The following is a 27,631-nucleotide window of genomic DNA, read 5'->3' on the forward strand; positions in this document are numbered from 1 at the left end:
AAATGTTCAAGAAGAATTCAAGCTTATAATTTGACTTGTAGCATACAGATACGCAGCTTTTTGCATGCTAAGATTCTCCCTTGCAGATGAAAGAGCTGTGAAGGAAACTGCATTGAGCTGTTTTGTGTGGCTGATTTAACCAGAGACACAAGATGGAAGAAACAAGCATAAATGAAGGGATACAAGATTGGATCCACAAAGACAAATATGGTAAAGAGAAATGGGTGAAGCAAAAAACAGTAGTGAACTCAGGGCATCAGGATGATGCAATACACTCACACGGTCAAACAAAAGAGAGAGATTATACAACAACATCCACAATAATGACACTAAAACAGGGGAACTCTGCATTTTGCTATTTATTCACCGTACATTCAGTTCTTGAAACATGTTTGTGTTTGTCTAGAGCTAGAGCGGGTGCACACAATATCAGTTCACTGCATCAAGAAGAAAGATCTTTTTTATCAGAATCAAACTTAAATCAATTTACCCCCAAAGGAGGAACAAAACAACATCACACAAAATAAGTTACAAGGAATCGATACACAAGGGGGAGAACACCAAAAAGACCATCGTAAGACAGACACATCAAAACATAAGATAATAAAGAGTTTATTATTTAAAAGTCCATAGTGATCCTCACCTCCTTCTTCTGGAATGTCAGAGGTCCACAAGGTCAGATTGTCCCTAAGGAGTTGCATAATTAATATAGTATCTTTGTAGGATTCCTCGTTCAGACTGTCAAGCTCTGAGATAGATCATCAAAGCAAACGAACACAAGAAGAAAGTTAAAAACAAGCAAAAGAATCAAAGGAAATATTTTTTTTTTAAGAAAGGCTAAATACAAAAGAATTTAGGGAAAAAACGAGAGGGAAAACGTTTTATTACGAGATTGATGAAATTAAGTGATCATAAGTGTAAACCAAATAGCACATATAGAATCGAAAGACTGTATGCTACGTTTTATTTTCTTTCACAAATTACACATAATTTTTCAATATCAATCGAGTAATATTTACCCAGCAAAAAATAAAATTTGAAAATATGAGAGGTGGAAAATTACTTTATTACAAGTTTGATTAGGAGAACTAAATGGTCAAAAATGTAAAAAGACAATAAAAAAATATATACAATCTCTAACCATCAATTATGACCGATGTAACATTTAATTTATTTTTCACAAATTATACATTAAGTTTTCACTATCAATCAAGTATTACAGAATTTTCCACATAAAATTTTTGAAAGTTTTCTTTTTTCTAAAAAAAATGTTGTGAATTTTTTTTTGACAGTTTATGAGTAGTAAAGAAGATCATACCGTGCAAATCAGTTTCGGATGGAGAAAACAAACGGCGACCCTGACAGTGATGACTTGGGGAAACGAATTCGATAGAATCCAATATTGGCAACCTACACCAAAGGCATGAAATTTTCATGTTTTGTTGACAATAATAAAAATATATAGGAAGAATCAGACAGTAGTTCAAAAAAAAGAATCAGACATTGACGGGCTCACCTCATCGCAAAGAGAAGACCTGAAAATGGAATCCCCTGGTTCGCATAGGAAGCCAACCCCAAGAATCTAGAAGAAAGCAGTCACACAACAAGACCGGAACCAAAGCAAGGTCTGAAACTCCACCGAGAGGCAAACCGGACTCGACGAACCCAAGTAGAAGGAGAATGAAATCCCCATACAGAACGAGGTCAAGGAAAAGCCATTATTAACACATCTCTCACTCACACAGGAGAGGGGCTATTTCAGAGAAGTAGTTTCTTTAGTTCTCTCTCTAACGTTTTCTCTAGTTGTTGTTGTGTTGTTGTTGGACTACTGCCTTCTATGCACCAAACTATTTATAGAAAGAGAATAGCAAAATCTACCCGTTGCCTCACACAACCCAACAAAATACTAACCGTTAAGATAAATATTTTTATTTTGCTTTTAGTGAACCAAGATAATTTATTGTTTTTTATTCACTGTAAAAAAAAATTGAAAGCAAAATCTACCCGTTACCTCACACAACCCAATAAAATCGTTGTAAAAAGATAAAATATTTTTATTTTGCTTTTAGTGCACCAAGATAATTTATTTTTTTATTCACTGTAAAAAAAATTGAAAGCAAAATCTACCCGTTGCCTCACACAACCCAATAAAATACTAACGTTGTAAGAAGATAAATATTTTTATTTTGCTTTTAGTGAATCAAGATAATTTATTGTTCTTTATTCACTGTAAAACATTTGAAACACTACTTTCATGGTGCAACAAAAATACTGTAGACTAGTGTTGGACCCGCACGCCCGTGCGGGTACTATCTTCAATTTTTAAAAATTTTACAATGGCTATATTTTTATTTTTTAACATTTATGAAGGCACTCAAATTTGTTTGTTCAGTTTAGCTACTTATTTTTTAAAATAAAATTGTTTTCTTCTTCAACTCAACTATGTGTGTTTCGTGCTCATTATATTTTTTTCGACAGACATGATGTCAAAGTTTTTTTTTATAATTAGAATTTTTAAAATAAAATTGTTTGCTCATTTTACAATAATTTTTTTACTATTATATTTGCAAATAAAATGATTTAAAACGAATTTTATATGATTTAAAACAATATTAGTAGTTTGTATATTAGATATATGTATTAACTTGTTACAATAATAGGTAGTTTGTATAAATTTGAATTTAATACTATAGTAATACATTAAAAAGAGGAATTAATTTGCTAAATAGTTGGCCCAAATAAGAAAAATTGTGAAAACATGAGACCTCATTCAGTGATAAAAGCCGAGCACAAATTCTATGAACAAAATCTTGAATAATACAAAAAAATATGTTTGAAAGGTTAGGTTAAATTGTAGAATTTAAGTAAATATTTTGTTAGTTGTGATTCGAAATAATAGGTATCGATCGGCATATACATTTTTAAATTATCAACTACACATTTCTTTTTATTTTAATCATCATAAACACCAGAATATTATTTTTAATAAAGATTAGGTAATGATATCCTTTGTGTGATGGTGGGTGCATTGACATTGGGAAAAAAACTGAATGTGGTTGAGTTTAGAAATTATTGAATTTATTAGTATGAACGGATTAATTGTATTTCTTGATATGGTTTATTTTTATATTCTTGCGTTTTTGGAATATTTTATTTTGGAAATTAATAAATTAGAAATATATATTTCGTAAACAGATAATATCAAATGATTTAAACTTTTTGTCAAAAAAAATATCAAAAGATTCAAACTATAATATCTTTTGTTATTCTTTAACCTAAATACATTTTTTAAAAATATAATAAGATTTTATCCATATCAGAGAATTGTTAAAATACACCATGTTAGAAACCATACAATTGATCATAAAAATATCAGAGTAAACATAAAAAATACATACAAGAAATTAATGGTTTAGATAGGAAAAATTTAGATGATAGCACAACAATGTCTATTACACGGTTTACACCATTCCTCTTAAGCATTGTATATTTTGAATCGATTTACCTGGTTAATAAGTATTTAAACAATATGTGGTTAAGTATTTATATATTTGGTTTTGTTTGTATAGCAAGGTAGAAGGACGCATGCTGAGGAGAATTAAATTAATTTTGGTTCAGTGGAGTTTAGGTGGTATTTATATATTAGGCTTTTAGTTTGTATTGGGCTGGTATTGTGATGTCAATGTTTTATGCTCGTTTAGGAATTAAATGAAACGGCAGTTTATAATCTAGTGGCAGGGGTGTGTAATTATTGAGGAAAATCCAGGGGTATTTTCTATTTGTACTTCACCTTTAATAGTTTAGATTGTCGTTAGATTCTTTGTTTGAAGATGGGCCCAACTAATTTCAGCCCAATTTTCTTTAAGGTCCAACCCCCATGTCCAGCTCCCATTTCCATTTCTTCGTTTACTCGTCGTCGGTTAATGTCTTTTACAAAGACAATAGAGAATAGGAAAGTTAATATGGTGATTGTGTTATAAATAGAGGTCCGTGGTCAAAGTTAATATGGTGTTGTGTTATAAGAAAGAGCTAGAAGACATAGAGAGATTAATCTATTGCGATCTTGTAATCTCTCTATTGTTGTTCTTAAGAAACACTACTTTTCTTTAGAGTGAATAAAGAAGACAAGATTTGATCAAGGATACTGAGAGTCACCACTGGACCAATGTCCCTATGACTCACACAAATGATTACCAGATAAGTAACTGATGAGCTTAAACTACCTTTAAGAACTTCAATGATTCAAAAAGGAGAGTAAACTTGATGGTACTAAAAAGGTTTACATGAACAATACAACAACGGAAAGTTCTTAAATAAACCAAAAAGAACTACAGAGCAAACAACCCTATAGTAGTTTCAAAAAGCCGGTCTGAAAGGCAGAAGAAGAAGTGGGAACCGAAAATCTAACTTTCACAGCTGATGATTTTGGTAAACTATCTCAACTCTTCTAGAACCACTATTTGGACAAAAAACTTGGAAGCTCAACGCATGTTTCCCTCTCTCAGAACATCGATCATGTTGTAGATTCTCTGGTCTGCTTTCAACCGGATCTACGTTTCACAAAAAGTGTTGAGAATCAACAATTATCATCAATTAGCTAAAAGGTGTGAGAGACTCATTGTGAGCAAAAAAGGAGTAAGCTTCTGAACCTTTTTGGCAAGGAAAAGCACGGCATCAACAGTACCCTCAGCGTATATTGATCTGCCACACACATTGTGCTGGAACTCGAAGGAGACACTACAAAAGAAAAGGGGAGTTAGTTATGGAACATACACAACCCTTTTTTTTACAGTAGTGATCAAAGTTATTCAATCAATGATGTATTAGAGATATTTGCATTTTTTTACGTTTCATCAGGTGATGTCAAGTGATAGAGATGGAAAGCGTGGCCAGAGACATGCTCTTCCGGAACCCCCACCATCTCAACTTGCTGTTTAGGATCCCTAATCAATTGTATCTACCAACCACCACACAAAAAAAAAAGTTGTACACAAAGAAACAAAATAAGTTAAGTCATTGCCTAGATGTAAAGATATATAAGTAACAAACAATGCACCTCATCCATGTCGTAAGACACTCCCAGTTCCTGGAAGCAAGAGATGACAGCTTTTGCTGTTCCGGACGCATCCAATTTGCTAGCTTGATGAGACTCCATCACCTACACCATATACAACATTGGCTGTTTGATTAAACGTAGCAAGAAGAAGCATATATAATTGCATAACAACAAAAGTACCACCTCCAAGGAATAACCAGAAAAGGCTCCTGGAAACTGCTCAGCCATTATCTCCATCGCCGCAAGAAATGCTACAACCTAATGAAACCAACATAGCAAAGAGATGTTAAAAGATTCACAACACTTTCCAACCAGAAAACACATTAATTACCTGTTTACCCATCTGTGGAGAAATCACAGCATAGATCCTCGCTTTCTCAACAGTTTCATACAGTTTGTTCCTGTCTCCACCAGTTGTTCCCATTACAAAAGGAACACCTACTTTGCTATACAGCTCCGCATTATCTAACATATATCATCACTCAATCAGACAAGTCTTTCTCAAAGCAAATCTAAGAAGGAGTTTACCATTAACTGCAGTGGGGATGGTGTAGTCGACAACAATAAGCTCAGGGTGCTTCTCAAACACCGAAGCAAGAACCTCTTCTCTCTCTGTAGGACCGTACACGGTGATCTCTTTTCCACACACCTCAACAGTCTGCCCAGCTTCAGCAGCAGACCCAAAGGAAGTGGGAACGATGTTAACTCCAGCAGAGTCTGCTGCTTTGATCACTGCCTTCCCCATTTTGCCAGTACATCCATTCACCTGTAGGTGTAAGAGATAAGTGTAAGAAGACACTTGAGATTCTCTACAGTGTTGTAACTTAAAATGTAATACCATGATGGAAATGCCATTTCCAGGCAAAACAGACTTCACGGCTCCCTCACCAGAGTCCTCCATCGCCGCCATTGATAAAACCACCGGAGGAAGACGACGTTTCGCGTGACCAAGAAAACTAACACGGCTTTTACTTAAAGACTGATTCTTTCTAGAAGCAAATGCGAGACGAGGGTTGTTCCCTGAGCGATGAAGGAGCACACTTGGAGACGACATTAGCCTGTGGATCAATTACAAACGTTTTATCTCTCAATAGATTCATCTTTATGGAGTTTAAAAAGATTCAATAGAATAGAAATGGTACCAGTTCGTCGTAGCCATATCCTACGGTTTTTCCCCAAAAGATGAAAGCTTTGTTCTTTTGCTGCGGCAGACAAAGAAGTTAAGAAGTCTTTTTCACTTTTGTCTGAATATTCCGACCGGCGATGGAACTGGAGACTTTAGGGTAGGCCTGTGGGTTCGGATAAGTTCGGTTTTTTTGGTTAGTTTGGTTCATTACTGAATTAATTGGAAGTAAAGTTTGGTTTGCGATTTTACCAACTTATTTTTGAAAGTTTGGTTTGGGTCGGTTCAAATTTTTTGAAAATTCTACTACAACTTATGTCATGGCTATGATTGGTTTAATAAAATTTGAGTTAAGTTTGATTAGTTGTTTATTTTCAATTAGTTTGTTTTTAATATGTTCTGGTTATAACTTTTTTCGTTTTTTTTAAAAGAAACCTGAAATAACCGACGGTAAAGCGAACCGAAATGAAACTGATTTTCTCCAAAAATCTACCGATTTTCTAATCAAACTAACCACAATTTTAATTAACCAGAAATCTCTAAACCAAACCATTGGTTCATTACTAAACCGAAATTAATTAAATAGCTAAACCAACGATAAGAAACCAAATATACGGTACCAGATCACTCACTCACTCATCATCACTCCTAAGAGCATGTTTATAGGTAGAAACTTTATTTGTATCTTAAGTGGGAATTAATGTTATTTTAATGATTATCATTAAGCTAAGATATATTATTAAGATACACTTAATTATTTTCATTTATAGGTAGTTTCTTTAATTAAAGTTCTTAACAATAAAAAAATATTACATTTAAATTAAACAATTTTTAAAGATAAAATTATTTTATTATATTAGCAAAATTAAACATAACATTTTAAAAATAGATTTTAAAATAACAACATAAAAACATGAAAATAAAGATTACTAAAAGCGGCATCGACGTTTAGTTGTTGCGTTGATCACGTCCAAATTTACGCCATATATGTTCAACCAAATCACGTTTTAGTCGTTGATGCATTGGTTTATCACGCATACTTATTATAACACTATCTTGATCGGAGATACTTGGAGGGGTATCTATGAAAAAGGTGTCATCGGCACTTGAACTTTCGCCGTCTTCTCCCGGTTGGAAACCCGAAGTGTCGAATTGAGTGCCATCAACTCGTTCGTTTTCCACTATCATATTATGGAGTATGATACATGCTCTCATAATCTTCCCAATCTTGAGTATGTCCCAACAACGTGCTGGATTTTTGACAATGGCAAATCGTGCTTGCAAGACTCCGAAAGCACGCTCGACATCTTTTCGGACAGCTTCTTGAGTTTTAGCAAATAAAACTGCTTTCCGCCCTTGTGGAAGTGGTATAGATTGGATAAAAGTTGCCCATTTAGGATAAATACCATCGGTGAGATAGTAAGCCATTGAATAAGGATTTCCGTTCACCGAGAAATTCACTTGTGGAGCTTGGCCATGTATGATGTCATCGAAAACAGGTGAGCGATCAAGAATATTAATATCATTTAAAGTACCTGGAAGTCCAAAGAACGCATGCCATATCCAGAGATCATAATCAGCAACCGCCTCTAAAACGATTGTGGGTTTTCCCGAACCACGAGAAAATTGTCCTTTCCAAGTGGTGGGACAATTCTTCCACTCCCAATGCATACAATCGATGCTTCCTATCATACCGGGAAATCCACGAATCTCTCCGAGATGAAGTAGACGCTGAAGATCATCTTGCGTTGGTCTCCTTAGGTACTGATCGCCGTACAAATCTATTATTGCTTCCACAAAATTTTCCACACATAACCGAGCCGTGCTTGCAGCAAGCCGGATGTATTCGTCGACCGCATCAAAGGCAGAACCATATGCCAAGACACGAATTGCGGCTGTACACTTCTGAAGTGTAGAGAGACCACTTCTTCCGGTAACGTCTTGTGTTTGACGAAAGTATTGAACTTCATTGGAGAGGCGGTCAACAATACGCATGAACAATGACTTGTTCATTCTAAATCTTCGTCGAAATTGATTTTCCTGATATGTAGGAGTGTCACTGAAATAATCGTTCCATAACCGTTGATGGCCTTCTTCGCGATTTCGTTCGATAACTACTCTTTTTTTTCTTTGTTTTTTTACCACTTCTTGTTGTTGTTCTTCTTCTTCTTCTTGACCACCTGTTTGATTGTTCAAACTCTCAAATGCTGCATCGAAATGGTAATCATAATACTGATCAAAAGCTTGATTGAAAGACTCATCCATTTTTTTGGAATCTTTTAACAAAAAAAAATGAAAGTAGGAAAAGTGATGAATTGAAAATGAAAGAAGGAAAAGTGATGAATTGAGAATGATGTTTACGATCAGTTGAGAGAATTGTTTTGTGATGAGAGAATGATACAACATTTTCACTTTATAGATACAAGTTTAGAAAAAGACAGTGACGTAAAGACTATCATATAATGAAACATGTACATCTCGTGAAACATGAAGACAAGAACTACATGTCTACATGTACATCTCGTGAACCAAAAAGACAAGAACTACATGTCTACTATACATCTCGTGAACTTGTCTTGTCTCTTTACTCTTGTGAACCAAAAAGAGCAGACAGAGGCATTACATCTCGTGAACTTGTCTTCTCTCCCACTTGTCTCTTTACTCTCCCACTCTTGTCTCTTTACTCTCCCACCTGCATTACAAAGACATAAATTATTTTCAAGACAGAGGCGTTTGAAACAGAAACATAGCCATTAAACAAAGGCAAATTATCATTAAAACAGAAACAGAAAACATTAAACACAAAGACAACATTGAAACAGAAACAGAAAACAGAAACAAACATTAAAATAGAAACAACTACAGACATTAAAACAAGGAGACATTGAAACATTTAAACAAGGAGACATTAACTAGAGAACAAATCACTGATAAGCTTCTTCTTGAGGACTTCTTCGTAATCAGCTAAGGCATCTTGTCTTGCAAGGAGATTCTCAAGCATATGAGTCTTAGACAACCGTTCTTTGGCGGCCAAATCCTGCTGTTTGATTGTCCACATACTCTCATACTTGTCAACATCCAGGATCTCATGCACCACAGGCTTCTTTCCACTTGCCTTTGCATCCTTTGCATCCTTTGCAGCCTTTGCAGCCTTTGCAGCCTTTGCAGCCTTCACACCCGGTGGACGCTTGCTTCCACTTGCTTCAGAGGGAACTGAATCCTCACCTTCCTCACCTTCCTCATTCTTCCTCTTCTTCTTCTTCTTATCATCGTTATTAGTAATGTCGCGCCACTTCTGGTCAAAGCGCAGCTCCCTCCATGCGTGTTCTAGAGTAAACTTCTTCTTGTGATGGATAAAAAAAAGATGATGTGCTTGTTTGAGAACATCAACTTCATTCTGGCCGGAGCTTTTCTCTCTAGTTGCTGCTGCGTATGATCCACAGAACTTGGACACGAAATCATTGATCTTGTGCCAACGCTGCTTGCAGTCACCCGTCTTTCTCACCAAGCAGCCAGCAGCGTGAGGAGTTGCAGCATAGTATGCAGTAACTCGCTCCCAAAAGGTTCCTGCTCTTTGCTCGTTGGCCACCACAGGATCTTTGCTCGTGTTCAACCACGCGCTGATGAGAACAATGTCATCCTCTTGTGTCCATTTCCTTCGTTCTTTTGGCGCAGCAGAAGTGACTCCATGAAGGTTTGAAGCTTCGGTTCCTAGACTAGCTACAGATGGAAAGTTACTGAAGGAAACTGTTTGGGTTTGTGAACTAAGTAAGTCCACTAACGAACCGGTTCCAGAACCAGGAAAGTAAGCCATTGAATAGAAGATGAGAGAAAGAAAATAACAAAGATGAGAAAGTGGAGAAGAAGGAAGAAGAAGAAGACTGTTTTTTCAAGACAGAGGAGAAGAAAGAAGAGAAGTACACGGTTTATAACCGTGTTTGACATCACACAAAGCATTGATCACAACCTACCACTACCGAGTTGACATATAGCTACAATCCATTAATCACACAACACCATTCCTCACACAAACCATTCAATTCAGTCTAACCATAAAATTTATTACCTAAATCTACCAATATCTATTTAAGCATACAATTTCTTACCTAAACCTATGCATTGATCACAACCTACCACTACGGTTGAATTCTTTAAGTAAAAATCAACTACAATCGCGACATATATGACAAACCACAGACTAAAAACTCTACAAAGATTTACCAAACCAAACAGAGCAAAGAAGAATGTTTTATACGACTCTAAATTCATTAGCAATGACAATAGTTTATCCAATTAAACAGAGCAAAGATATCAGGTTTTATTCTATTCAAATGATCAAAGACAGAGGTCTTACCTTAATGAACAATCGTGGGGGTTCTGTCTGAGTCTGACAAAGAGCAAGGTTTCGCCATCTCTTGATCATCCAAAGGTCTTGATCATCCATCTCAACAGACAAATACACAAAAAAATTAAAACAAATCAGATGCTTGTTCATTCTAAAGATTCACGATTCAAAAAAGACATGCATGAATGAAATAGTTTGTCTTTGAAACAAATTCAACTCATCTTTACCTTTCGATCATCCAGAGCAGAAGCGTTCACCGATGTCTCTTCGTCTCCGAGAGCCACCACGAGAGAAATCTCGCCGTTTTCGTTGGTCGAGGAGAGCAACCGCTAGAGGAAACGTCGTTCTCCTTCGTCGAGACGAGCTACCAACAGAGACGCCGTCTCGTTGAGGAGATTCACCGAGATGAAGCAAATCGCCTTTCGTGTCGCCGAGGAGAGGAGAGAAAGAAGAGAAAAAGAAAGAAAGAAAGAAAAGTGAGAGAGACAAAACGATGTCGTGCTTCACCTCTTCTCTCACCAATCACCTTTCAACACGTGGCCATAAGATACACTCTCTCCTTCTCCTAATTAAGCGACGAGTTTAGCATAAAGGTGGTTTGGTCTTTTTAATTTAATCTAAATAAACCTAAGATACACTCTAAGATGTCCCTATAATCATGCTCTAAGTCCTAACCGCAGCCAGAGAAGGAAAATGAAGTCGTTAGCTTCCCCTCCGTGTCTCCGCCTAACTCCGACGACACGTCATCACCTCCCTTCGCGTCAATCTTCTTCCGCCTGTTACCCTCACGTTGTCTCTTCTGTAATCAAATCCAGTAGTACCCTATCATTCGCCTCATCCGCATCCGGTACGCTTTGCCTTCCTCACACTCTTATCTCTTAAAGCTCAATACTTCAAGATGTTAAGGCTTCCGTGTTAGGTTTCGCGTCACCACTCTCCGTAGAGAAGGAGCTACGCTTACAGACGGCTGCTGTCCGCCACGTCACTGGGTCGCTAATCAGAGGAGAAGGTCTTAGATTCGCTATTGTGAGTGTTCTAAGTCTTCACCTTTACAAAGGGATCTGTTGAGTTCTGATAGATTCTCTGAGTGATTGATTCCGTGCTCAGGCTTGTTGACTTTGTTTTTTTTTTTTATCTGTAAAGGTTGTTGCTCGTTTCAATGAGGTTGTGACGAAGTTGCTTTTGGAAGGAGCTATTGAGACTTTCAACAAGTACTCTGTTAGAGAAGAAGACATCGAGGTCATTCTTCTAATTCATAATTGATAAATATTGGAGCTTTTTACATCCTTTGTATGCATGAAGCTAACGAAAACTCTTTTTTTTTTCTTTTTGTCTTTCCATCAGGTTATTTGGGTTCCTGGTAGCTTTGAGATAGGTGTTGTTGCACAGAACCTTGGGAACTCAGGAAAGTTTCATGCCGTTTTATGTATCGGTGCTGTGGTATGACTCTTTTACTCAGAAAATCATTTGCTTTATATTGCTGGCACATGTTTTAGAGTTGGGGTTTTCATCTAGTCATTTTGTCCTTTGGTGTGTTGTTTAGATAAGAGGAGATACTACTCATTATGATGCTGTTGCCAACTCTGCTGCATCTGGAGTACTTTCTGCTGCCATTAATTCAGGTTTCTCTCCATTATTTATTTGACTGATATGCATTTTTTTTAAGCACACATATATGTATACATTGGTTTGAAAACAGAGAATGATTGTACCCTTTTTTTTGACACTTCCAAACTCAAAAGAGCTTACATCATTTCATTCCCCTCACCATCGATTAGTTCTGGCTGTTGAGACAGTGTTGTCAGTAGTTTAGCTTTGCAGCAGTAGATGTAACGCTTTTGATTTTCAATTTTGCAGGTGTTCCATGCATATTTGGTGTACTGACATGCGAGGACATGGATCAGGTTAAAGCTTTTTGTTAATGCAAAGAAGTGGATGATATGTAGCTGATTTCATCATATAATCTGAAATTATTTTAACTGAACCTATAGGCTCTGAATCGATCTGGTGGCAAAGCCGGAAACAAGGGAGCTGAAACTGCTTTGACGGCGGTAAGTATCATCATTTTGATCCACTCCTTTACTCTTGAAAACAAGATGTAGAAGTTACTGATATTTCAACTAAGCAAACAATGCTCATGTTTATCACCATTCGAGTTCTTGTCTCTTTTGTAAAGTCCTTGAAGTTTCTCTCATTTTACTTTCCTGCAGCTCGAGATGGCGTCTTTGTTTGAGCACCACCTGAAATAGCTCCTCGTTCCATGGGAGGTGCAATGATCATCACGTATGAGAGAACTTGTTGGCTACAATCCAATCTTCCGAAACTGTACCTGAAAAGATTGTCAAAAGTTGTTTTCTTTGTGAAAAAATATTTAAACGCTTTTTGTAAGCTTCATGTCTTGTTTTTGAATCGTGTGTACTAATAATAATTCCTCTGGATTTTAGGGGACGAGCACCAATCGAAAATATGATTCTCATTGCCATAATATTTTGAAACTCTAGGTGTCCAAATGCAATTAAGCAGACTTTACAAAAGCCTAATGGCCCAATAGCACTTTACACGTTGTTTTGTCGGCAAGCCGAAGATGACGCGTCAACATTTATTACTAGTTGATACTTGATATAGTTCAACGAGCCAGCAAACTCTACAATCTTCACCAACCCATTCTCTGTCTCTTCAACACACTCTCTGTGACTCGCATTCATCCAACTCTCTCTAGGTAAAGATTCAAATCCACTTCTGATCGTTATCTGTTCTTGCATTGATCCTTATTCTGTATTTGATCTAGAAGAAGGTTGATGATTAGATCAAGTTTTACTGATTTTGACTTTATTTTTTTACCGATCTGTTTGACCTTTTGCTTGATCTAAGCGCTAATGATCGTTAGATCGTGTTTTTTTTTGTTCACGTGATCTGATCGTTGTTGATGTCCTTCAAACATGCAATGCATGTTCTTCTGTTCAAGGCTATAAGATTATAAAATGTTGTCATGGTCTCACTTTTATCATCTAGTTGATTAAGATCTACTGTGATACGAGTTCTTACTTCACGGTGTTTGGTAGATATAGTCTTTTCCTTTCTCATTTCTATATGTTTTGACTGTGTCTTCGTGCCGTGATCTGAAAATTTGGGATCATAAATATATTTTTTGTAATTTGGGGACCTTAATCTATAGAAAAAAAATGTCAATAAAATTAAGAGATCGATCGAAGCCACCCAATGAAACACTGATTTTGTTTTCCAAAATTTTAGACATATTTTTCACAAATTTTGAAAAAAAGAAAAAAATTGTAAAAGTTATTTTAAAAAAATGTTTATGTCCTGGATGTTAGTATAGCCTTTTAACTGTTTGGTTTGACTTTTTTTTTGTCTGTGTTGTTGTAATGATGCCACCTTTGCTTCTTCTCAGCTATGTCAACATCCGAGAACAAAGTGGAAATCATCGACAGAGGCCACCACAAGGAAGAGGAAGAAAAAGAAGAAGAAGGCAAAGGAGGCTTCCTCGACAAGGTCAAAGACTTCATCCACGACATCGGCGAGAAGATCGAAGAAACCATCGGCTTCGGCAAACCAACCGCCGACGTCTCCGCCATCCACATCCCCAAGATCAACCTCGAGAGAGCCGACATCGTCGTCGACGTCCTCGTCAAGAACCCCAACCCCGTCCCCATCCCCTTGATCGACATCGACTACTTAGTCGAGAGCGACGGTAGGAAACTCGTCTCTGGCCTCATCCCCGACGCAGGTACCATCAAGGCCCACGGGGAAGAGACCGTCAAGATCCCCCTGACTCTCATCTACGACGACATCAAGAGCACTTACAACGACATCAACCCCGGGATGATCATTCCTTACAGGATCAAAGTCGATCTCATCGTCGACGTGCCTGTCTTCGGGAGGCTGACGTTGCCCTTGGAGAAGCGCGGGGAGATTCCGATACCTAAGAAGCCTGATGTAGACATCGAGAAGATCAAGTTCCAGAAGTTTTCCTTGGAGGAGACGGTTGCGATTCTCCACGTGAGGCTTGAGAACATGAATGACTTTGACTTGGGGCTTAACGACTTGGACTGTGAGGTTTGGTTGAGTGATGTGAGTATTGGGAAAGCTGAGATAGCGGATTCTATTAAGCTTGATAAGAACGGGAGCGGGTTGGTTAACGTGCCCATCACGTTTAGGCCCAAGGACTTTGGATCTGCGCTTTGGGATATGATACGTGGTAAAGGGACGGGGTATACTATTAAAGGGAATGTGGATGTTGATACTCCGTTTGGTGCTATGAAGCTTCCTATTGTTAAGGAAGGTGGTGAGACTCGTTTGAAGAAGGAAGATGATGATGATGACGATGACGAATGAGGTTAGTTAGTATATGTTCTTCTCTTTTTTTTTTTGCTTATAAGCATTGTTATATGATCGTTTTGGCTCATAGAACTATCTTTGTTTTGTTTTCAGGAGTAAAGGAAAAGAGCTCAAGAGATTGAGTGTGTGTTGAGTACTGAATCTCTCATCTTTAAGAATAATGTTTTTAAGTTAAACTGAGGACTTGTTTGGTGTGTGCTTTTGATGACTGATGGATCAGACTTGACTTTTCACTAGTGCTGTTTGTTTGGATCTCCCTATATCTGTGTGGTCTGGTTCATTTGGTTATGTTTTCTAACCAAATCATTTCGCTTTATACCAAATCAAAATCATATCCAAATTTTGAACTAACCGGACTTAGTTTGAAGTTACACGAATCCCTAGCTAAATTAAACTACTACTTAACCAATCATCAAAACATTTGGTCAAGTTTGTGTAGAACTTTTTAAAATTGAACTTTCCGATTAATAAACTGAATCGAACAAACAAAATTATTTTATCGAATTCGAGAAATTTTGTACTAACCAAACTAGCCGGTCCAACCAATATAAACCAAATTTCACAAGCCTACCTAGATGTATGACCCTAAACACAATTGTCCCCATGACCTCAACTGAAATGATGTTTTCACAACTCTAAGTGATTCGTTATATATTCTATAAAACAAGAAAATTAATCGTAATTACAAAACGTTTGTTCCTCATCAATTATGTGACGTTGAGTATGTACATCTTCTAACTTGGTCAAGGCGATCATAATCATATATATATTGGCAAATTGTACTCCAGAGTTTTCAACTAGTTTTTTGTGTTATAATCCATTATCTTTCTTGTAGTTGCGTTTCTTGGTGACTAGTCACTTCTAGGTCTCTTAAGTTTTGTTGGTGTTTTGAAGGTTTTGCTAATGTACAGAATTTTTGTCACGAATGTAAGGACATGGACATCAACTCAATTATAGGATTTAACATTTAGACCAAAAAAAAAAGAAAAAAAAAACTCAATTATAGGAAGCTCCATGCCACTAGGTATGATGCGCATAGGAACAATCATCCACAGCATCGAGATGAATCCAAAACAAGGCGGGAAGCTAGTCCGAGCTGCAGGAACAAACGCCAAGATCCTTAAGGAGCCTGCTTCAGGGAAGTGTTTGATAAAGCTTCCATCAGGGGACACGAGGTGGATCAACTCCAGTTGCCGTGCCACAATTGTAAAAGTGTCAGACCCGTACGGTGGCGGGGATAAGACCAAAAGTGAGAGGCGGGGCAAAGAATCCATGTGATCATCCACACGGTGGTGGTGAAGGGAAAAGCAAAAGTAGTGGAAGCAGAGGAGGGACATCGGTTACTCAGTGGGGGGAAACTGTGCAAAGGTGGTTACAAGTTAGCTAGCGTCAAGAAGTAGAAGAAGAGATTGGCTGCTAAAGAAGCCAAGATGATGTAATGTGATGAAGATGGTTTGGAACGTTGTTGCGTGTCTTTTTGTTCTTTGAATTGAAATAGAACTTTTTGAACGTGCATCACGTTTTAATAAACGCGTTTTAACGTATTAAATGAGTTGCGGTTGTCCTATTCAGCTGAGCCGAACTTTTAGAAGTTGTTTATTTATTTATACGCTTCTGTAAAGTAAGAGACTGTAGTAGTAGTAGGAGGAGGTTGGATCGAGGAAAGGGATCAAAGACAAATAATAATAATTAAAAATGGAGATTAGAGGAGTCAAAAGGTTGGAACAATGCACTAAATCAAAATCCCCACGATAAAAACATTCAAAACATATGTCTTCTTTGACTTGTATTACTTTAAATATTTCAAAATTGTGAAAAATTAATTTGTTAGAATGAATTAATGAAATAATATTTCTCACTTCAAAATCTTATGAGCTTGAATGTTATAGTATTATTAGAGTAAGAGTTTAGTAGTTGGTATAAATAAAATCACTACACATTTGACTACATCTGACTTTAATACTTGTGTAATACATACTTTTAGTAAGTTTTCTTTTGGTGGGTATACTTAAGTAAATACTACATGGATATTTTTGGTAAAATAATTACATGAAAATTGTTTAGATGGCTTTTGTGGTATAAAACAAGATGGCTCTTCTAAAAATTCAAGAAAGCCAATTTGACATTTTCCTTGGTCTAAAGTCTAATTAACAGCCTACTATTTGAAAAGCTTTAAGGGTGTTTGAAAGAAAAAAAACAAGTGGTATTGGTTTTTAGAAGGGGCAATTATAAGGGAAAGCACACAGAATTTGAAGAATAGGAGATAGTAACACACAACAGAGCAGCCACCACTCTTGCCATCCGGGTTCCTACTCCTCCATATTTATTCATAATTTCATCTTCATTCTTATGTATATTTATCCTTTTATTTATTTTTCTGCTAACTTTTTTTTTGGTTTTTAATATTTTGGCATATAGGCTTCGATCGGTAACATTGCTTAATCGCGTAACTATGGAAAAAATTAATTAAATCGCGGAAAAAATTAACTAAGCTACGGAAAATTTTGAAATCTGCTGAATAAAAACTATGGAATAATTTTCCAAACAATTGAATGAACTTTAGGCGAAATATAAATAACTTTTAAAATAAAAAATTAGTACATTATTTAATCTATTGAAAATTAATAATATGAATAACTAGCTATTATTATAACAAAATCCCAATTAAATTTAATCAAAATTTTATTTTATCTTAATTATTTATCTTATTCTATATACATAATAATAATATATTAACATATACATTAAAAATGAAGTTATACATTTATATTATATATTTCATTATTATTTATAATTAACTAATATTTATTGAATATCTTAAAATATTTTTTTCATATAATTAAACAATATTGATTCCACAAATAAGCCACAAAACCTTACTTTTTTGCCTAATGAAAGTTCTTTTGTATTTTTTTCAGCGAAAACACAAAATTTACGTTTTTGCGTTTTATGTTACATTCCGCAAATTTTTTATGATTGGTGAAATTCTTGCGTTTTTGCGTTTTTAGACGCCATTCCGCCATTCCGCAAGTTACCAATCACAGCCATAGACAAACAAGAAAAATGTAGTGGTATACCAAAAAAAAACGCGTCTTTAATTCTAAAAAATTTGACTGAAGTTAGTAAAATCTGTTTTGAGGAAAAGGTAAAAGCCTGATCTCTCCCATTGCAAAAAAGTTGGATAGATGCCTGATCTCCAGTGAAGTCATAGCCACTTTTCCCCATGCCACTGCCACCTTTCTACCCCCTGAATTCTCGGACCACTCCCCTTGCCTAATAGACCTTGCCTTTCACCTCCCTAAAGCCGGTACCCAGCCTTTCAAATTCCTAAACTACCTAACTAAACACCCGGGTTTCACTGAGGTCGTCCGTGAGGCTTGGTTTGAGGCCGGAAGCGAATCAGCCAACCTGTCTTCTCTGTCTTGGAAACTGAAATACATAAAGAGAAGTTTAAAAATACTAAATCGAGAGAATTTTTCACAAATTCAGGAAAGAGTTAGAGAGATTTACAGTTTGCTTCAATTTGTGCAGGTGCGTGCTTTAAATGATCCCACTCCTGAAACTTTTGAAGAAGAGCGAGTCTTGAACGAGAAATGGCAATTCTTGCGTCAAATAGAAGAATGTTTTTTCCAGCAGAAGTCAAGAATAAATTGGTTGACAGTGGGAGACCTCAACACTACCTTTTTCCATCGAGTCTGTCTTACAAGAGCAAGCTTCAATGCAATTCGATCTTTCCTGCTCCTCTCCGGTGCTTTGCTTACTGATCCATTGCAAATGAGTGCACACGCTATAGCTCACTTCAAAGCTATGCTAGGGCCTGATGGTTTACTGCCTACGATGTTGTTCACACCTTCTGATTGGTTCCGGAGTCTCACTCGTTTCCAATGCAGCCTGCAACAACAACAAAGGATGTTACTGATGCCCACAACGGAGGAAATAACAAAGATGATGTTCTCGCTCAATCCTAACAAAGCGCCAGGCCCGGATGGTTTAACTTCGGCTTTTTTCAAGGGAGCTTGGGGCATCATAGGAGTGGAGGTTATCAATTCTATAACGAACTTTTTCAATTCAGGTTTCATGCCCAAAGCCACGAACTCGACTATCCTATCTCTAGTCCCTAAATTCACTGGTGCTGCTAGGATAACAGACTACAGGCCTATTGCATGCTTGAACACTGTCTATAAGGTCATTTCCAGGCTCTTGGTTCGCAGGCTTAAACCAATTCTCTCAGAGTTGATCTTACCAAACCAAACTGCATTTGTAGAGGGGAGATTGCTACTTGAAAACACAGTACTCGCAAGTGAATTGGTGAATGGTTATCACAAAAACAAGGGGCCAAAGAGAATTACCATTAAGGTGGATATAGCGAAAGCGTTCGACACTCTCTCATGGGACTTTCTCTTTGCGGCTTTGCACAGCTTCAATCTCCCTTCGCCTCTCATAAACCTCCTTAGAGCCTGTGTCTGCACGCCAAGTTTCACAATCGGTTACAATGGGATGGTAAATGGATATTTTAAAGGAAAGCGTGGCTTGAGGCAAGGTGATCCACTATCTCCTTACCTGTTTGTTATTGCTATGAACTGCTTGTCTATGATGCTAGATCAGGAGGCTAGGTTGGGAAATCTCTCTTATCACCAAAACTGTGGCAAGACAAAGCTCACGCATCTCTCCTTTGCTGACGATCTCCTAATCTTCATTGATGGATCCCTACAATCGGTGCAGAGAGTCTTACAGATCCTTCATGACTTTGAGAAGAGATCGGGTCTAGCTGTCAGCCTGCAAAAGTCAAGTTTCTTTTCATCAGGTATAACTCAAGAAGTTATCTCGTCTATTCAGGTATCAACAGGCATGCCTCACCGTTCTTTGCCAATGAAGTATCTGGGAGTTCCGATGGTAACAAAAAAATTGACTCTGCACAACTGTGAACCCTTGCTCCAGCAAATCAAAGCCAGGTTCTCTTCGTGGTCTGCCAAGGCGCTCTCCTTTGCGGGAAGGCTGCTCCTCATTAAAACTGTCATCAATGGGATCACGACATTCTGGTGCTCATCGTTTATACTCCCAAAGGCCTGCATAAAGAAAGTAAACTCTCTTTGTGGCTTATTTCTTTGGAATGGTGTAAGTGAGGGGCATCAATCTGCTAGAGTTTCGTGGGAAAAAGTAACACTTACAAAGGACCAGGGCGGCTTGGGTATCAAAGACCTCTACACATGGAACAAAGCGTGCATTCTCAAGCTTCTCTGGATGCTCTTCTTTCGCCCTGACTCTGTATGGGTCTGTTGGTTTAAAGAGGTTATTCTCAATGGTTCCATAAGTAATTACTGGTCTGTAAAACCGAGTACCTCTCATTCCTGGCTTGCTAATAAGTTGATCAAGTCTCGTCATCTCATCTACCCTCTCATCAGGCGCCGTGTGGGTAATGGTCTCTCCACTAGCTTTTGGTATGATAATTGGTCGCCTTTTGGTTGCCTTCATGAACTTCTCAATGGCTCTGCTTCCCGACTTGGTATTCCACGAGCTGCTACGCTGGGTTCACTCTTTCAAGAAGGCCGCTGGCTTCTTCCAGCTGCAAGGACAAATGATCAATTAGCTCTCCATATTCACTTGACCACTGTCTCCCTCTCAGAGAGCGATGATGAGTACGAATGGATATTGGACGGTAAGCTACGCAGCAAGTACAGTACGGGAGAAGTTTATACTCACCTGAAAGGTCCTATACAAAAGGTTTCTTGGTCGTCTGCTGTTTGGAACCCTATGGGTATCCCCCGTCATTCTTTCTTAACTTGGCTTGTTGTTCAGGATCGATGCCCTACTAAGGATCGCTTGATTCGATGGGGACTCCCAGGAGTTGATCCAAACTGTCTGCTCTGCAACTCCCTCCCAGAAAGTCGGAACCATATTTACTTCGAGTGCTCCTATAGTGAAATAGTTTGGAGAGCTATCACTCGCCGCTGCCAATTCCAATCACCTGTCGTATGGGAAGAAAACCTTAACCGCTTGATTCAGTTAAGAGGTAACAAGGATTTGCGTCGACTTACTCTTATCGCACTTCAGGCAACCATCTATTGGCTCTGGGCAGAGCGTAACAAGCGTCTCCATCAACAGACTTTCAGAACTGTGGACTCCCTAATTCCGATCATTGATAAGCAGGTTAGAAACAGGATTCAATGTTTCAGGTTTTCAAACCCTCGTGCATGCTCCGCGATGATGCAGTTATGGCTTCTGTATGCTTGAACTGGAAGAGAAACCGGTAAATCTTCCTCGCCAAACGATGATGTCGATGATTACAAAACTGGAAGGTAAACAGCTGTAAATGGCTTGGGCTGGGTTCTTAGCTATGCTTCTCAATTTGATGGGCTGGCTTCTTTGCTCTTGGGCCTCTACATCTTTTAAATCTTCTCTCAACTTCAAAGTTCCTAATCTATATGTTTACTTTAATTCTGGGTCTAGCCCATGTTAATCCTTGGCCTGTTTAGGTTTGTAAAATTTTACATTTCCTTTCTCGTTTTTAATATTGAAAGCCAAGTTACAAAAAAAAAAAAAAAAAAAAAAAGGAAAAGGTAAAAGCAGTTAACTGTTCATTTCAAATATAACAGGAATTGTATGCTATTTTTTTTCTTTGAAAGGTGATGTCACTAATAAAACAAGAATGCTATTAGATTTTGAAGCGGCCATAGTGAAGGGAGATTGTGAACACACAACATAGTAGCCACCTAGCCACCATGTTTGCCGTCTTGGGTCCTACTCCATATTTATTCATAATTTCATAATTATTCTTATTTCTACTATTCCTTTAATTTATTTATTTTACTAATTGTTATATATTAGTTTCACGTTTTAGTATATATCCACACAAGAAAAATGTAATGGTACACAAAAAGGGCTGACAATTCGAGACATTTTATAATGGCGCTGAAGTAAGTCAAAGTTGTTTAAAGGAAAAGTTAGAACAATTAATTGTTCATTTTCAAATATAACATGAATGGTATGCTGTTTTCTTTGGGAGGTGATCTCACAAACAAAACAAAAAGTTATCTCCAATCTCTCAATTAAGTGATTGTGTTTCACATCTAATATACTAATCGTTGCTAGTTTACCAAAACTCGTTGTTACTGTGTTTTAACTTTACATTATTCAAATAATAATCTACATCTCAATGAATCATATCGGTAATAGTTGATTGATATTATATCTTGAAAATGATATGAAGTAAAAAAAATTATGATTAATTTGTTTTCCCTCTTAACTTTTGTGTCAAGGGAGGTGAAAGGAAAACGAATCATCAAGATACATGCAATGAATCCAAATAACCTCACTAGCAGATGCATGAATTTTGTTTTAAATCTTTCCATATTATCATCCTTTAATTCCCTTTTCAGTCTGGTCATATCTTTGCTCAGACTTCATTACAAAGATGAATTAAAAAATCGACAAAAGTATATATCCCCATATAGTATGTATTCTTATCTGTATCCGGAAGAAAATAAAAGTTTTTGCTTTAACTATGACACTGTAGAAGAATTAGTTTATCAATTAGTACCTAGATTAATTAATGCATATGATTGAATATACTAATTATACTGATTAGGTGACTGACGATCCACGGTGTAGTACTAATAAACCAAAATAGTATTGGTAATTACGAAATTTTTTAAAGTTGATTAGAGACATTTGTAAGACACATTTAATATTGAATTTTTCTGTAAGGGGATATTATCACACTTATTCTACTGCAATATGCTTATATTTATAAAATACTTAATAGTTGTTCAAATAACTAATTAAACATAGGTTTAAAAAAACTAATTAAACATAGAAAATTCATTGGATCTCTCAAACTACAATTTGATATGTAAAACCAGTCGACTGTTGCAACTGTTATTTAGATCTGAGATTAGTTTATGTTCCATTACATAGTTACCTACTTATAAGAAAATTGATTCTACTGTTTTACAATTTTGTATACTATATACCATTTCTTTTAACTTTATACTATGTACTATCAGAAAAGAGAAACTGAAAATGTATAAAGAGATTGGAGAGTTGTACGAGGAATATTAATAAGATAAGTTGGTTGAGACTTGAGATATGCATTGAACCGATGGGAACGAGCCACGTGACAACGACATGTGCAATTCCATCCACATTATATACCTTTTGAAATCATTCGAATTTTAATTGTTTATCAACATTTTATTGCTAGCGTTATGCAACTATATTCTTTTCAATGTATCCCTACGTAATACCACTAAAATTATTAAAGGGTAGCCTTTATAGAGAAAACAGAATTAATAATAGTCTCTAGTATGTGATGAAACTGTGGGCTTATCATCATATAAACTCGTTATTGAGATAATAATGCCTATGCATTATTCAAATACATAATAATTCTAAAAAGTAATTATATATGTTGAATATTGTTCCAGCAGGTCCACTGCCACTAGACAAGCAATCTAATGGAGGGTTTGCGATGTCCAAGGCAATCATGCATGGGTTGCCATTTCCATATAGCTTTCCCTCTCCACCATTCATTTTATTTTAAATTTCTTGAAATTGAATTATACCCTTATAATAATACTAACAGAATCCACAAATTGTTTCTGTAAGAAATTCTACTGTTTTCTTGTTCACCTTAAAAAATTATATATATCTTTCTTGGTTTTGCCTACGAATAAAAATCTTATTTGATCTGGATAAGAGATTGCGATCTCTTGTACATGACTATGGTTTTTATGTACATGTGAAGTTCATTATATTATATACAAACTTATGGTTGTATCTACTGACAATGAGACTGATGATCTTGAATAGAAACTCAAACCGAATATTCGTTATTATATTTGTAATCTTCGACACGTTAATAGTCTACAAAAAGTTGATGAAATTCGATACGGATTTTATCTTTCTTTTACTCTAATAATTATTCATGTATGTTTCCAGTATGTCGTTCAAAAGAAAAAAGAATATGTTTCCAAGCTAGAAATATTACAAAACTTTATGTAAACAGATGTGATCGATTAAAATAGTAAGATAGCACAAACCTCTACAACAGAAAATGCATTTTATATAAAATATACTTCGATAAGCATAACGTTTACGTACACATTAATATAGGAATGTGTGACATCGATCCTAACGATCGGATCAAGTTACATATCCGCAAGACAAAATGAAAATCTTCAGTTGTTGGAAAGATATCACGATGCTTAACATGTAACTCTTAACAGCCATTTCTGTCTTAAGCAAAAAAAAACAGCTATTTCTGTCATAAGATTTTATGCCTGCATGCTAATCTTTTTGTGCGTGGTTAATTTTTTTTTTTTTTGAGAAACTGGTTAAGTTTTCTTTTTTTTTTTGAAAAAAACTGGTTAAGTTTTGTTAATAAATTGAGCTAAGTTCTCGTTGTAATAATTTGTATAGTTAAATTATAATAATGATTTCATTTAGTTAGTAGTTGATACACATAACATTTTTCAGTTCTAGTATAATTGACGTAGTTGATGTTATATACCAGAACGGCAGAAAGGCCAAACAAGGAGCTGCTTACGTAAAATATCATGTCCCTCATTAATCACGCAAAAATGCATAAGTCTCATCATCAATCTAATATGCAATTGAAACATTGATTTATCACCCCTAAATTTTATAATTAATTTACATAAGCATAGATTTATAAAATTGTAAAAAGAATATTTATTAAAATATCTATTAAATTATCTATAATCCCCAAAACCTAATTACTGGCTCTACACAAATTCGTGTATCAATTTTACTTTTTGAACTGCTTTAAATTTGAAATATTAAATATTTTTGCAATAAGATAATATTTTTAACGATTTATCCAAAAATATTAAAAACCCGAAGAAAATAAATATTGGACCAACTGTCACACTAGGAAACATGAAATAATATGATATATCCACCACATGAAATGCCGTAGAGAAGAATAAACTCATGGGTCCTAATTGGTCGATAAACATGCATAGCATTATTATTAGGTGGAATGTATAACTATATGACTTCTAATAATTTTTATGTGAATGTATTTGTGGGAAATTCCTTTATAATTTCACTATATATTCAATCTTTGTAATCATTATTGTTATGATCTCTCATCTCTAGTGCCCCCATCCATAGTTTCAATAGATTACAACCCTGGATAATAATGGTATCAATGTGATAAACAATGGAAAACAAGCATAATATATATAGAACACAGATCAAGTGATCACTTTTAAAGAGAGTAGGAGTTATATCTATCTTTAGTTATTTATTTCTAGCATATTTTAACCTGCATATTTTATACAAAGGAAAAAAAACAAGTGGTTTACATTTTATATTTCTATTTGTTTTCATATTACCAACGATTAATTTATTTCTTTTAAATAATAGTAGGAGACTAATAAAGCCTACAACTCATAAAGGAAAAAACACGACTGTTTATTTGGATAAACAAAAACAATAGGACTACGTAAGAACACCATTGAATATTCTCAAAAGAAACAGAAAACCTCCAAATGAAACAGAGGCTTACTCCAGATATTCCAGTCTACGTCAGCTTCTACTTTAAGGAAGAGAGATAAAGTGTCTAGGGGAGAAGAACCAACTGTGCTTATGAAGAAGAGAGAGAGAGTTAAAAAGTATTCTAAATTTGCAGGCAGGCCTTCCAGAATCAGCAACTTGCTTGTCACACTTGTCACCCCCAATAGAGAAAAAAAAAAGTAATAATCAAAAAATTCAATCCTTTTAAAAACATTATTGCTCTGTTTTTCTTGAAGAAAAAAAAAAAGATCTGTAAATTCAATGAACCTTCCTCTCTTTCCTGATTCCACAGTCCAATCCCAAAAAGATTACTTATTTATTTGCTACTTGTCTTCTTCATCTCATACCTTCTTATACCAAATCCACACCCTCTTTCTTCTTCCTCTGTATTCTCTCCTCCTTACCAAGAAAAAAAAGATTCAAACTTTCTCTCTGTTCCTTAAAGCCTTATACCAAGATCTTGATTTCTAACGTTGTATCCTTATTCTCTCAAGGAGTTTGGCTACAAGAACCTGTAAAGGTATCATCTTTCTACAATTTTCTGTAAATTCTCGTATGATTTGCTGCTCAATATTGCTTTTATTACAAGTTTTGTCTGAGAATCATAACATAACGTCTGACAACTTTCTTTCTTGCAGCTTCTTGAAAACGTCAAATTGACTCAACGTTCAGTTTCTTCTCCACCTCGAAAGAAAAGTTTTTGAGTCTTTTTAGGTCCAGAGTTGTTCAACCAACCTACATTGACAGCAGAAACAGAGAAGCTTGTTTGCTTTTTGCTCCCTCACGTCACTTTTTTTTAGATGATTCGTGAAATCTCCGGTCTACAAAACGTAAACATTCAACAACATCATTCTTCAAGCAACAACAAGATCATGGACACGAGAAGAGATAACCGAAAAGACATGACTTTTCGCGGACCAACTCAAGCTCCTATGATGAGCAAGCAAGAATATTTTAGGACATTGTCGTCTCAGAACAGTCCGAGGAGGCTAATCTCATCGAGTTACTTCAGTATAGAGTCAATGGTTGTCCTTATTGGTCTCACAGCATCGCTCTTGATCCTTCCTTTGATTCTGCCACCGTTGCCTCCTCCTCCGTTTATGCTGCTTCTGATTCCTATTGGGATTATGGTTTTGCTTATGGTTCTTGCTTTGATGCCCTCTTCTTCAAGTGCCAAACATGTAACAAGAACTTATATGTAACACAAGGATAATGAGGTTTTGTTTTATCTACTGTTAATTTTCTTATTACATGCGGTTTCAGGATAAGAGATTTTGTATAACTATTTAATTTGTAAAACTTGTAGTACTATAAAATTTCATGATTTCATCTACATTGTTCTCAAGATGGGATTAGAGCATTTGAAAATCTAAGGGAAAAGGGTTTCACATTTCATTTTATCATTCAATTAGGCTAAGACTTTTAGGTTCGGCTAGTTTTCGGGTTTTCTGTATGGTATCCGTTCGGTTATTTACAAGTATCCTTGGTTATTTACAAGTATCCTTTCGGTTATTTACAAATTGAATAATCAAATTTCTGTTCAGTTTGGTTTAGGTAGTAAATTTAGAAATCAGCTAATATCCAAAAAAAAATTGGTCTATTTCGGTTATATTTCGGTTCAGAAATTTAGATAATTTTAAATATTTCTGTGAAAAAATAGTTGGGTAATTTGTGATTTTTGGTATTTTGGTTTATAAATAGTATTTTAAAGGTATTTGGTTATTTAGAAACTCGTATATAATCTGTATTTTTTAAATTTAGATATACATTCGGTTTTACTTTTTCGATTCCAAATAAATAGAATCCATGTGGTCATTTTTGTAATTCAGTTTAGGTTTGATTTCAATATTTCGGTTTGGTTATTCAGATCCAGAGAAATGTACCCATACCTACATTCAATGATAGACACCGGAGTAAGACTATGTCTATATTTTTCTTGTAGATCAAACAACAATGTAAACTTATCATCTCCCATGGGTTAGGACATAAAGAAAGAGATTTGACGAAGACATTCTCATAGACCTGGATCCAAAATTGTAGTGATATGATTTGTCTTTCAGTTCTTATTCTTTTCGACTATCTTAAGATTGCTCAGTGTGAAGAAGGCAAAAAAAAAAAAGAGGAAGGTGATGCTCCAACACTGCCATGAGTTGATGATGACCTTTGTATACTTCTTCTCTGTCCACATCAAAGCCTTGAAGCTGCTTCACTG

General features: G+C 36.0%; 6 protein-coding genes and 1 long non-coding RNA gene across 7 annotated transcripts; 3 read left to right on the forward strand and 4 right to left on the reverse strand.

The window, feature by feature from the left end:
* Positions 1-92: 92 nt before the first annotated feature.
* On the reverse strand, positions 93-1,814 carry LOC108853027 (uncharacterized). The gene is made up of 4 exons (XR_001949651.2): positions 1,517-1,814; positions 1,319-1,410; positions 644-748; positions 93-437 (listed from the first exon to the last, which is right to left on the reverse strand). It is a non-coding gene; the product is annotated as an uncharacterized LOC108853027 (long non-coding RNA).
* Positions 1,815-4,238: 2,424 nt separating this feature from the next.
* LOC108849857 (4-hydroxy-tetrahydrodipicolinate reductase 1, chloroplastic) lies at positions 4,239-6,358 on the reverse strand. The gene is made up of 9 exons (XM_018623469.2): positions 6,199-6,358; positions 5,895-6,114; positions 5,585-5,822; positions 5,388-5,521; positions 5,240-5,314; positions 5,057-5,158; positions 4,848-4,957; positions 4,650-4,737; positions 4,239-4,550 (listed from the first exon to the last, which is right to left on the reverse strand). The coding sequence occupies exons 1-9, from the start codon at positions 6,213-6,215 to the stop codon at positions 4,482-4,484; spliced, it is 1,053 nt and encodes a 350-aa protein (XP_018478971.1). The 5' UTR covers positions 6,216-6,358; the 3' UTR covers positions 4,239-4,481.
* Positions 6,359-6,808: 450 nt separating this feature from the next.
* On the forward strand, positions 6,809-13,009 carry LOC108854864 (6,7-dimethyl-8-ribityllumazine synthase, chloroplastic). The gene is made up of 9 exons (XM_018628529.2): positions 6,809-6,827; positions 11,188-11,371; positions 11,444-11,550; positions 11,668-11,763; positions 11,869-11,964; positions 12,068-12,146; positions 12,382-12,428; positions 12,516-12,575; positions 12,735-13,009. The coding sequence occupies exons 2-9, from the start codon at positions 11,218-11,220 to the stop codon at positions 12,771-12,773; spliced, it is 678 nt and encodes a 225-aa protein (XP_018484031.1). The 5' UTR covers positions 6,809-6,827; positions 11,188-11,217; the 3' UTR covers positions 12,774-13,009.
* Positions 7,082-8,569, reverse strand: LOC108838981 (uncharacterized). Its single transcript, XM_057008996.1, has one exon. It carries the CDS (start codon positions 8,442-8,444, stop codon positions 7,128-7,130), a length of 1,317 nt encoding a protein of 438 aa, XP_056864976.1. The 5' UTR covers positions 8,445-8,569; the 3' UTR covers positions 7,082-7,127.
* Positions 9,088-9,993, reverse strand: LOC130511364 (glutathione S-transferase T3-like). The gene has a single exon (XM_057008319.1). It carries the CDS (start codon positions 9,991-9,993, stop codon positions 9,088-9,090), a length of 906 nt encoding a protein of 301 aa, XP_056864299.1.
* An 83-nt stretch (positions 13,010-13,092) lies between the features above and the next one.
* LOC108854863 (uncharacterized) lies at positions 13,093-15,140 on the forward strand. The gene is made up of 3 exons (XM_018628528.2): positions 13,093-13,243; positions 13,934-14,878; positions 14,974-15,140. The coding sequence occupies exon 2, from the start codon at positions 13,936-13,938 to the stop codon at positions 14,875-14,877; it is 942 nt and encodes a 313-aa protein (XP_018484030.1). The 5' UTR covers positions 13,093-13,243; positions 13,934-13,935; the 3' UTR covers position 14,878; positions 14,974-15,140.
* A 10,444-nt stretch (positions 15,141-25,584) lies between these two features.
* LOC108849162 (ARGOS-like protein) lies at positions 25,585-26,752 on the forward strand. Its single transcript, XM_018622675.2, has 2 exons — positions 25,585-25,939; positions 26,058-26,752. The coding sequence occupies exon 2, from the start codon at positions 26,220-26,222 to the stop codon at positions 26,619-26,621; it is 402 nt and encodes a 133-aa protein (XP_018478177.1). The 5' UTR covers positions 25,585-25,939; positions 26,058-26,219; the 3' UTR covers positions 26,622-26,752.
* Positions 26,753-27,631: the final 879 nt, after the last annotated feature.

The sequence above is a fragment of the Raphanus sativus genome, chromosome 4 (assembly GCF_000801105.2).
Source record: "Raphanus sativus cultivar WK10039 chromosome 4, ASM80110v3, whole genome shotgun sequence".
Lineage (NCBI taxonomy): Eukaryota > Viridiplantae > Streptophyta > Magnoliopsida > Brassicales > Brassicaceae > Raphanus > Raphanus sativus.